The 12,424-nt window shown below is 33.3% G+C and overlaps 1 protein-coding gene across 7 annotated transcripts in view; it reads left to right on the forward strand.

Moving 5' to 3' along the window:
- Positions 1 to 11,680, forward strand: part of LOC144440974 (DENN domain-containing protein 1B-like) — a 56,264-nt gene extending 44,584 nt beyond the window's left edge. For 6 of the 7 annotated variants that reach the window (XM_078130461.1, XM_078130465.1, XM_078130463.1 and 3 more), the window contains 2 exons: positions 1,218 to 1,349; positions 8,309 to 11,680. In XM_078130461.1, coding sequence (XP_077986587.1) covers positions 1,218 to 1,349; positions 8,309 to 9,100 — 924 coding nt within the window. In that variant the 3' untranslated portion in view covers positions 9,101 to 11,680. The remainder of the gene's footprint in view (positions 1 to 1,217; positions 1,350 to 8,308) is intronic. The other variant, XM_078130467.1, reaches the window with a different exon arrangement.
- The last annotated feature ends 744 nt before the right edge of the window (positions 11,681 to 12,424 follow it).

The raw sequence follows: 12,424 nt of genomic DNA on the forward strand, positions 1-12,424 counted from the left end.
TAACATTTAGATACTATTAGTCTCCTTTGCATGTTTTAGAGATTTTTACCTAATGCTGAAATTAGATTTTGACATGTTTTATTTCACTCACACGGTACATTTTTAAAAAATATAATTGTAAAAACAGTAACATAGATAATGCTTTAGGAATTCAGCTGTAAGTGAATTGCTGCATAAGCAATAGGATATAACTGCTACTTTCTTAGAAGTTTTGTAAAAAAAATATTATTTCGTTAGATAATAATTATATTGAATAGAAAGAGGAATTTTAATATCAAAATATTATAATTCTATGTAAGAAGTAATTGTAATGTTATTATTTTTGTTAAAAACTATCAAACACAGTCGACATTTGGTTTCTGGTGTTCACTTTTATCCAATCTTTCCAATAAAATCCCAATCTTTTTTTCTCTGACATTGAGAAGCTATTAACAATCCTGAGCAGCTATAATTGCACATATGCTAATTCTTTTATAAACTACGAGCAAAGACATCAGATATGATTATTAGCATGCCTGCTTAACCTGAATTATGCATATAACCATTTTCATTGACATTTCATACTAGTGCAAATTTAATTATTCTTTTCTCATTATGGGTATTAGGACCATTACCAATTATACTCATTTTTCAAATTTAAAACTACACATTACATCAATAACGTCACTCAATCTATATGTATATTGTACCATGGTGCGGAAGATGTCTATATTTTGAGCTGATGAAGTGTTTTTTCGGCTGTTTTTATTTGGCCTTTTTATTTGTACCAATATTTACAGAACAATAAGTGTTAATGAACTGATAAGTTGCAATACATTGCTGAGAGGCAAACATGTTTTATATATCCTGATATGAAGGAATATGAAAAAAAAGGAAAGCAACTGAGTCAGAAAATCTGATGACATATGCTAGTCTGTTTCCAAATTAAAACAAAGATGAATTTTTCACAGAATGTTGATATGTGGAGCCTGTTCTGTAAATATTGTGTATGGTGACAGAACACTTCTGACAGTCTGCAAACACACAGATCACCTTGAAATGTGAGAATTCTTTGGTGAATCTAAGCGCTTTTAAAGCTCTGTATCCCTTTGCTTTTTCGGGTACAATTTATTGGCATAAGGTTATTTTAAGATTCTGAAGTCTTTCATCACACACAAGGTGAGCACAGATTCATGCAAATGAAAAGAATGCACATGTTTTGTGTTATTTTGTTTTAGTTTCAGCGTGGTCAGACGCGGCATTCTATGCCTGTATCTGTATCTTCCCCAAGGCAGTTTCAGAGAAGTAGCAGGGGTGCATTTAATGCTTTAACATCTACTAACCCACCTCAAGGGTTGCCTAATACAAAGGTACTTGTCTGGAATTTTTGTCTGGCTAATGGTACATGTTTTCAGCAGTTATCACTCCTTTTGGTGGTAGTTGCATGCACGGCTTGCTGTGATAATACCTAATTTTGTACCCTCATATAGCCTAGCAGCTCTAACTCCACTCATCTGCTTCTTTCTCTGTACTCGTAGTTCTCATAAACTTTGAAAATGCAATATGGACGAAGGTATCATTATTTTTCTATGTTTATACTATATGGTCATGTATGTGGTCTCATATTTTCTTCCCAGATTTCCCTTTTTGGTTGAAAGGGTTCCACCATATGTAATTTCTAATCACTGTACAAGCATATTCTTTTGTTACAAAACTTTCCAACCAGTCTATGATTATTTCCTGGGCAGAACATCATGTTTCTGTGGACAAAGTTTGAACAAGTTTTTTGACCAGCCATTGAAAGAACTTGAAGCTTTATGACCCAAAATACCATACAGTCCATAGAGGTTTAATCTCTCAAAATAACTGATATTAAAGAATGGGAAAGATTTGAACAGGATATAATGTACAAAAAAAGAGAACATTTTTTAAAACTCACAATATTTTGATTACACAATTTAAACTTTGTAATAGACAAACAGTTTATCTTCAAAGGCCAGTATCTGAATATGATTAGAATTTGTCATTATTTGATATGAAAAGCAGTTGTCTGGCAGAGTTATATAAAACTTGGTCCAAATGACTCCAGAACAAGTGAATAATCTTATTACCACTCAATCTTACATCTCCACTGATAAACTTGGGGGTTTAAAGTCAAATTTTCCTATCCCATCTTCTTGAATTAGTGTTGATGTTATCAATGAACCCATGTACATAGGCTCATTCTTTTCTCCAAAACCAACTTTCTACAGTTCTGCCAGATACGTGTATCTTTTCTCAACCTAATTTCACTCCAAATCTAAATAGGCCTTATGAAATATTATGTACTAGGCAAAGACAAATTTTCAGTATGCCATTTGATGTTCCATTTGTAGACAAAGTGTGCATTTGTTTGGTTAATCACAGATTCTGGACTCCACAATCTATGGATATAAAAACCTAGTGCCTACTCTACCATTACACTGGTACAAACCTAACTATGTGATAGTACACTCTGAACTGTTGCGACATATCTCCCCATACAACTTATAATAGGAATATTTATGGAAATATTGAATCTTTATTTTCTAAAACGTGAAATTTTGTATTCATATTTCATATCAAATTCATACTATGACTTTGGGGAACTCAAATATTACACTGAATTGCATGCCTATCTAAAGAAAGAATGCTTTTTGCATGCCTGCAACAATTTGGAATAGAATGACTGCACTCATTCTCCGAACATTAGATCACAGTAGAATTGTATTTATTCACTTTCTGTAAATTTAAGCTGCATTTAACCAATGGACGAAATTAATAAATTTGAATTTTTATTACCAATGAATGTTAGATTTTTAGAAGCTATTTGGTATGTGATTACATCTCTATGGCCTAGCGTGGGTACATAATATGACTCAAGATTTCTCTCAAAGTCCAATATTTCTGCATGATGAAGAAAAAGTTATCTGAACCACAAATATTAGCAATAAAATTGTTATATAGAAAAGAAAATCTGAACAATACTGGCACCGTCTTCCATATTGCTCTATACATAGATTAAACATTTGTAATTACAAAAATATTTAATATTTAAGATCTCTACTAACCCATAGTAATCAAACCTAATCAATTTCAGCACAGCTTAACTTCAGGTTCAGTAATGTTATAGGCACGGTGAATGTCTCAGTCTGTCTGTCTGTGTGTGTGTGTGTGTGTCAGACATATCGCCTAAAGCTTGACTGATTTAGTGGGGATATTACTATCAGTGTCTAGTTGGGAATTTGTTGAAATCAAAATGATCTTACCATTATTTTTGGTAAAAAATACGTAAAAATCAGTTTCTGGGTTGAATGTCCTCAGGGAAGCTGGTTTGGATGTTCTCGGGGAAGTGTACATGTACATGTAGAATAAGAATTGTTCAGAACATGATCTCATCATTGACATGCAAATTTGATCTAAATATGTGAATTTTTTTCCAAAAGTTGTATCTCAATTACAAAATGTAGTAGTTAGGTGGATGGGATAAAACATGGTTGGGATGTTTCTAGATTTGTCAGCGGAATGATTATCTTAAAGACATGACACAACTTTCTTTTGCAACCATGACCATGGCGTTAGCAACAGCCAAATGGTAATATGGGGGGGGGGGGGGGTGTGAATGGAAGTAGGGTATGTGGAAGTATATTTTGCAAAGTTAAGGTAACATTGTTGGGTAGGCAAGTGAAATAATATTTAAAGAATGGATGCAACTTTGCCTAGAAACAAGACCATGTCCAGAGCAACAGTTATATAATGGCATTAGATAATAACAGGAATAGGTATGCACGTTGATAATCATTCAAAAAAATGAACACATAAATGCCTAAACAACAAGGCCATGCCCATAGCAACAACCAAATGGTGGTAGCCTACACATAGACTCAAATGACTGTTGCTGCCATTCTATTTGCTATCCTAACTAACATTTTGATTTTGAATTTCGTTGTCCTTCTTCATCTATGATGACAGCTGTGTCCCACTTGTCTAAAAGTCATGCCCCACCACACACATAATGTGTACTAAATATTAGCTACATTTGAATAGAATACGACATACATCATGAGAGTGAGGTCGCATTTCCATGATGACACCTAATTATGGATTCAGCATGTGCGTATGTATATGTATATGTATGTGTATGTGCATATGTCTAGCAACATGACCGTGTTCATAGCTAAGCAACAGTCAAATTATAGTGTAAATGTATACTGAAAAGATAACCACAGGGATGGCTAGGTAAGAGGATAAACATTCAATAAATGAATAATGTATATGCCTAGCTACAACACCATGCCCATACCAACCGTGAATTAGTGGACCAGGTGTATCTTGCAAATTTTCTAGCATGTGGATGAACAATAAAAAAATTGACACATGTATATGTCTAGCAGTTAAGACCAGAGCAAAATGCAAATACCAGAGTGCTCTTTTCTGTGATAAGAATAATTAATCAAGCATTCCAATATAAACACTAATGTGCATACCATAGCAACTATGGACACACCCATAGCAACATATTTTGCAAAGATAACAGGGATGCATATGAATCAACTTGCCAAGACAGACTCAGGTCCTACCGAACCCTTTGAAAATTACATTGTCAATAATTACTCGAACTCTACAGTTGTGCTTCAAAACTATTGGCTTTATTTTAATGTAGCTAACTTCTGAAAGCTGCACTAGTTGCAACTGGAACATTTTCTAAATTTGATTGTCTAAATATAATAATCGTAAGGGGTATTGAATCATATATTGATAAACTTGTGTTTTTAGCTGTACACTTAACATGTTATAAACAACATTTATGACTTTAATTTAATGGGACAAACCCTAAAATAAGAGTGTCAATCGAATCAAGCATGTTGAATTTTCAAACAGAGTGTACTTACTCACATGACATGCCGTGATACAATATGTGGAAATCACTGTGATTGCAAAATGTGCCCCAATATTGAATATCTAATAAGCACTACAAAATAAAGGTATCAATGCAAGTCAAAACTAACATGGCACTGAATTTATAACTGAGCTTTTACACAAGATTTCAACCTATCGCTAATCCTTGCCAATAAAAAACAACCACTAATTAACAGGTACAGTGTCTTTTTATAAGGTTATATCTTTGGTTGTTGAATAAAAAATCACCCAATTGCAGCTAGTGCAGGTTTAAACCTTGAATTTTGATTGCATACAAAAAAAAGTAGATTCATTCTATTTACATGACATCTGGTAACTATTTCTTGCTCATTACGTTTGTTTCTAAGATTTACAGTAAAAAAAAAATCCACCAAGTTGGTGTTATATTTTTATCAAAATAGAAAACTATAAATAGTTACATGAGCAAAAATCATCATTCGTACTAGGGATAGGAAGGTATGCAAGGTCGTGATATTTGTATATATTAAAGTCTTTGCATAGTTTTATTTTGAAAGGACAGTATTGAAGTAGGTAATATCTACAGCGTCAGAAAGAATTTTATGGCATAATTATGGTTATCTGTGAAAGACTGATATAACATTATATGTTTTGACCCACGCTGTTACCCGGGTTCAAAATGTGTTTAAAATGTGGCATGACAGTTGTCCCTGCAGGCAATGAATAGATACCAGAACTTGTGTCCTGTAGTGAAAGAATAATCAGATATTCCTTATTGTTTCCCAAAAGTAATTTACCTCAGATCCATATCTTTTTGAAGTTAGGTTTAATATTGACTTTTGTACCTGAACTTGGATTTGGCTTGGACTGGATTCAAAAACTTGGACTGAAAAAACAGAAAGCAAAAAATTGCTTGGGGAAAATTGCGTTCATCTCTTCATCTGCACTCATAGCATTTTGTTCAAACCATCATATAATGATAAATAATATAGTTATAATTGGAATGTTAACATATGTAGAGCAGCCGTTGGTTTTCCCTTTGTAAAACATACCACATTTTTCATGCACTCATTTGCATATATTTGTAATCATTTAATTCATATTATCATAGTTTCTTCAGCCATCTTTTCTCATACATATCATATTTTGTCAAACATTACAAATTACAATTATTTTAGTTAAGTAACTTAATTGCAAAATGGAATATATGACAGTGTTGAACTTTTTTTTCTGTCATTTATGAAAAATATCAGGTTTTGTGTAAATACACTTGTACTCGCTCAGGCACACCTCCAATTGATTAACAAATACTTATAGGTGGAGTACATTCCTTTATGGGTGAGGCTATTCTAGTTTGTGGGAGGGGGAGTTGTATGATTTTAGCTTGGATGTTGGCTGCAATATTTACTAAAAACAAAACTTGCTAAAATGAATTACTTTGGCCTTGCTTGAGTGAGGGCACTAACACAGTCATGTATGGTAAATTTCGCAATGCTGAAAAATATGAGAGTATCTTGCCAAAAAGAGAATGCTTGATTTGCTTTGTTCACCATATTTCATGTCACCTAAGCTGTGTTTGGCAGACAGGCCATGATTTTACTACCTATGTGCACTTTTTTCAATATAGTATGATATTGATAGCATGACATACCTGTGAAATGACAACATAAATGACAAACATGGCAGGTGTAAATTATGGTACATAAAGTGATTTGAGTCTTTTCCTTCATCGGATCATAATCACGCTATGTTTGTACAGTGTATTACTTTTAGGAGAAATATGGCTTTAATAATTTAATGACATGTACCATAAGTGCACAAGTAATGGCATGATTTAAATTTGAAAATGTGCATGGCTTGATTACTAAATGACAAAACAGGCTAGTCAAATTATGGACAGAAGAACTTATAAGCAGCAGATTGAACATTGTTTCAGTTATATTGTGCTGCATATGCCTCAGGAATTAATGTTATAAACTTTTGTTGTTACTATGTCTAAAGAAATTACAACCCATTCTCAGGTAAAACTAGGAAAACTAAGGGGTCACCATATAATATTTGAAATAGAAGTCAATATAATAGTAAATTAATCTGTTTTCACTTTTAAAAAAATGGGGAAGCCAAATTTCTTTTGAGTACTTCAGAATGACCTGGATTAAGTATTTATTAAATTGTGAAATTGGAGAGATGTGACTGACCCCTAGGTGGGCCTACTTGTCTGTAAGTACCTTAAAGCAAAACGTTTTTATCTATTCATTTCTTTTCATTTAAATTTGTTTTGACATGAATACAAACAGGGCCAAGCAAAACATGTCAGTATTATGATCATGTTATTGTATTCAAATTGGTATGAAGTTACCATGACAACAAAGTACGCCTGTACATATGTTAAAAGGGCGAACAAAGTAAAAATGAAATCTTATCGATTACTAAAAAACATCAGGTGTACCAACATGATCACTATGTGAAAGACTATAATGTATTAAAGATTTGTATGATTGTGTATCTATACTGGAGTCAAATATTTGTGAGTACACTCTTTATGTGAAAATTATATCTCTTTTTCAGTAGGAAAATATATTGTTGTGTTTTAGATGAAATCATTGTTCGCAACATGATTTTACAAGATTTCGTAGTATTTCAACTCGTGTCCAACTCCTGTTGTGCCTTTGGCAGTTTTTATCATAACCCTTCGGAGAAAGCCAAAAAATAATTTATTCTGGAAAACTTGTAATGAATATATCTCTTCATTTCCACTGTATTAAAAGATATTGCCAATGAGTTAGGAAAAGATTGTTAGTGCTAAAATAAGATACCATTTATCAAAAGTAAGACAGGCAGGCAGTTCCTCTGTCATAAGTGTCAATATTACAAAGTTTGTTTCGGCTCTACCGAAATGTTCAACAAAAAGATACATGTCGGTTTAAAGAAATGTTTATACGGGCATGAAAATAGTCTCTCCAGAAGCAATCGACTGTAGAATATTCTCAAAAGTAGTTTTTACAAATGAATGGGTACTAACATCTTGTCCGTTGTAACAAACTAATTTATAATTCTAATAATAAGTTTTAAAGGTGTAAGGTAATAGGTAAAATTCTTGTATCAAAGTCAACTTTTGTTCCAAACACAAACTTGCAGGTTGCTACCTAAAATTTTCAACAGCACACTTTAGTCTTTCTCAATTTATCAACAGATTCACCAAGTATTCAAAACGTGATGTAGCGATTCAAAATGTGACCTTGTGGGACCACCATGACATATGTATATTCACCATATTTAACAATTTTCAAATTTGCGTTTGGAATGAAAGTTTACTTTCACACAATCGCTTATCAACACAGTTGAATTTTGATTTGAAGATAAAAATTAATTCTCATTTCAGTTGTGATATATACAATGTTAACAAGAGTCTGTTTTTATTCGCCTTGCTTAGGATGATGATCGCTCAGAAAGTGCAATAGGAAACCAGAGAAAAGAATGGGAAACATTTGACGATATGCCAAGTCCAGTACCTAGTCCAGTACCTCCTTCAAGAACGAAAAGAAACTATAGTGAGCGAGAAAAATCGCTCACGGCTTCAGATACTCAACTATCTGTTAGTGGGAAACGTAAGGAAGGACCTCCCGTACCACCCAGGCCAGCAAGTGTTTCATTACAGCGTAGAATTGGTAGTCCGTCTATACCTCAAAAATATGCTAACATGAGAAAATCTGTTGTTAAAATACAAGTAACTGCAACATCGCCAACGGACTCTGTTGAATCCAGACCTCCTCCTCCTGCAAGTTTAATAGATGCTCCTATACCAACCAGTTTCTCATCTCCATCACTAGTTGAAAAAGATCCTGAACTGTCTCCAGTCACCAAGGAATTTAGTTCACAACAAGAACTTCTAGCAGACTATGGGCTTGACCTTGGTAACTGGAAGTCATCTACTTTAACAAGACAATCTGACTCAAGTAACAACAACCCAGGGTTCTCTACACCGCAGCAACCTTTAACTAGGAACAATTTACCGGACTTGTTAACCAGTAACACACCCCATACTGCCAGTGGTGTGTCAACTATTTTACATCCTAGTGCTGCAGCTTCAACAGAGATAAATAACAGTAAAACAAGGAAAGAAGACCCATTTGCAGATTTAGTTTCTCTTACTAAAGCCTCAGTTACACAGGAGAAACCATTAGATATGAAGAAAGCAAACTCATTTGGTAGTTTTGGGCAATGAGCAACTATTGCTGATGTGGAGAATGAAAAGCCCAAAGTTGGATCTGCATTTATACTACAAAAATGTCATTGAATTTTGTACTTACAGAATCTAATGTGTATCCATAAGACAGTTTTATCAGTTGTATGTACATAATTAAAATATTATAGATAAAAAAAGATGAAACAACTGCCTAAAACAGATGATAGAAAATTAACTTGTCCCATTGTTGGACCAGTGTGAAGCCTTCAGAAGGGTTGAGCTGATTGGCCAGCATATATAACTACACTTTCCTATTATGATTATCGTCAACAGATGTAAATTTGTTCATTGTTTTCTATCCATTGAGAAAGAGTCTTATGAACAGCTTCACATTATACCCAGTGGTCAGGAGGTTTGTTTTGAAATTCTGTGTATTATGTGCAGACAAGTGGTTGGCATCAAATTACATGTGGATCTGCATGGTGTGGACTTTTCTTAACACTTAAGGGTGAATGCTGTAGCAGTCAATGCCAGTTAAATTGATGAATACCAAGTGCATGTGTTGTACAAATTGTGTCAAAGTTGTTATGTCATTGTACACATTTGGTGATTGTGACAAGAAATAAGTATATATTATGACTGTAACAATGTATTGCAGTAATATTTCTTTTCTGATAGTGTTATGAATTTGTGATAATATGTTTAATTGTCTTCCATATACTTTATAGAAACACTGACTTTCAGGAACCTGAGTGGTTTGGAGTATTTCTAATTCTAGGGGCTTGGTCAAGTTTCAAGTTTATCGTTGTCTCTCGTTTAGCCGTAAAACGTTGGCGCTCTCTTCAATGTTTATGGTCTAGAAGGTTAAACATAGAATGAATAAGTGCTTAAGTGGTCAAGTATTAAGTCATTTACAGCCTGGGTAGTACTGCAATTTGTGTGCAAAAACTTTATTATTTCAATGTTCTTAGTTACCTTGTGGTCATCAATGCCTTTGTCATCCTTCAAAAATTGTCAAATTTACAAATACATGAAAATAACCCTATAGAAAGTCGATTCTTTTAACCAATGCCACAAGTTTTGTGTGGTCCTGACCATAAGCCAGCCTGTAGCAAGTCCTGTGCTTCTCGAGCGATAACGCCTTGATTGATTATACTTTGATTACCTAAGAAATTATGGTTTGTATCATCGCCATCCAAAAAAGGGGGAAAAGAAACATTTGCTGGCATAAAAATTATTGTATTCAGTCATAAATTTAGGATATGCAAATATTAACATTTTTAATTTCCTTTAAATCATATATAGTCGTCAAAGTTCTTGTCACCGAGCATAATCCAGTACACTCAACATAGATGTGCTTTTGCTAAACAAACAAATGGAGGAAATGGCCTTAAATGAGAAATGAAATGTTTTCAACATTATTTAAGTGTTAACTGTGTTCCTGTCCACTAACTAATGCATCTGGGCACACTTCATTTATCTACATGTGTTTCCGATTACAAACGATAACCAGAGTTGAAAATTGTTTCAAACCAATTGTGTATTTGTTGTAGATGGATATGATGAGTATGATTTATGGCTAAAATGTGTGTTCAGTCTCAGTAATGTCGTCCAAGGCTGGATTTTCTTCTTGTTAGTTGACATACACACCCCCAAAAAGTACTTAACTACTGAAACTGTTCATGACTCAATCTCCTTATCAGTGGCACTTAAAAGAATGAAATGGAATTATTCTTTTGTTCAGTACCAACATTTTCTATAGCACTACCAGACAACTGGTTTTCTCACCCAAAGTTTTAATCTAATTGAACATTCTCATTTAAAGTACTCTTTGTCTGCAAAAATCATCATGACAACCATACATTTGTATTTACAAATTCCATATGATCTTTTAGACATATTTTTGGCTCGTTTACCCCCACTTTGTAGTCCCTGCACACAACAAAACTAGACACAAGTCCTGAAATTTAAGATGTTGCGTGAATTGAAGAACACTATAAGAGTGAGTGATGATTATGTCCTGGGTTTATAGAAATGTGTTTGCGATATTTTGGAATTTTTGTCAGTGTTTTTATATTATTTGCCAATCTTGTTCAGATATTGATTACATTATGTTCTCATTTGAAAATGTTCATGTGATAGGTTTGCCTGATACAGAAAATGAAGTGGAAAACTCATCCAAATTATTTATGTTTCTTTGGCAATGGTTATTATTTCGTGAGATGGGTGACGATGTCAATGAAATGTTTACAATTACTCAGTAAGATGTCATCAGATTTCAAATGCATACAATTTTATCTGTTCTTTATGTGATTCTTGCTGGCAAGATATATGATGTACATGTATAATATATTCTCTTCACAATTTTGCTCATTTTTATCATTATAATAACAATTAACTTGTGTTTTGTAGATTCAATACAAACCTACGGTATTCCAGTGGATGATAGCTGGAATTGGTTTCTTGCATATCATTGTTCTGGTATTTGCTGTATCTTAACTCAGTGGTCAGTCGACACAGTAGTATTCATGAATAATGCAAATTAGAAGCGCCAACTTGCCAAAATGCTCAACAGTGTTTTAACTGTACTATTTTAAGAGAGAATAAAATAGTTTGTACACAAGAATATGAATAATTTATTTGCTGTTGTGGTGGTCTGTACATGCATTACTGTGTGTGTGTGTGTTTGTGAATTAGTTCATACTCCGAGTGTTCATCACAAAGTCCAAGGTATTTTTTGCAGAGTTCACGATTATAGTAATTACTTGTAGAATTCATAATAAAATGTATATACAACCTTGAACTGTGAGATGGTAAACAAGATCATTTAAATGTTGATTAGTGCAGGGTCAAAACCACTGGGGGTCTGTTATATACTTATAGTCAAAGTATTTACCATTGGATTCTAATTATAATCTGTGTAGAGATATGATCACTTGGAGCCTAGGAACTGTGTTACAGGCAACAGACAGACAAACAAACGCAAACAAACAGCTGTGCATGGGTAAATGGGTAAATATTTTAAAATGATATATGTACACACTTTTAAAAATAATACACTATGTGACTATGTAGATACAATATAATAAGTTAATCAGTTATTCTATGAAATTAATATATTCAATAGCAATATAATTAATTTGTAGTTCAAATCAACTGCGTCACGAATCAAAGACCAAGTGATAATTAACTTAATTAATTTATCCAGTTAAATTATCTTATCTAATGACAATGTAATTAATTCTTACTTTAATTCAATTCAATGGTTCCAGGTATTAGACATCAAAATAATATGCATAGATTGTAAAAATTACTTAACAGTGATTGCTATGGTGGGATGTGGTAGCAGTATGATTTGGAAAC

The sequence above is a fragment of the Glandiceps talaboti genome, chromosome 10 (genome assembly GCF_964340395.1).
Source record: "Glandiceps talaboti chromosome 10, keGlaTala1.1, whole genome shotgun sequence".
Taxonomy (NCBI): domain Eukaryota; kingdom Metazoa; phylum Hemichordata; class Enteropneusta; family Spengelidae; genus Glandiceps; species Glandiceps talaboti.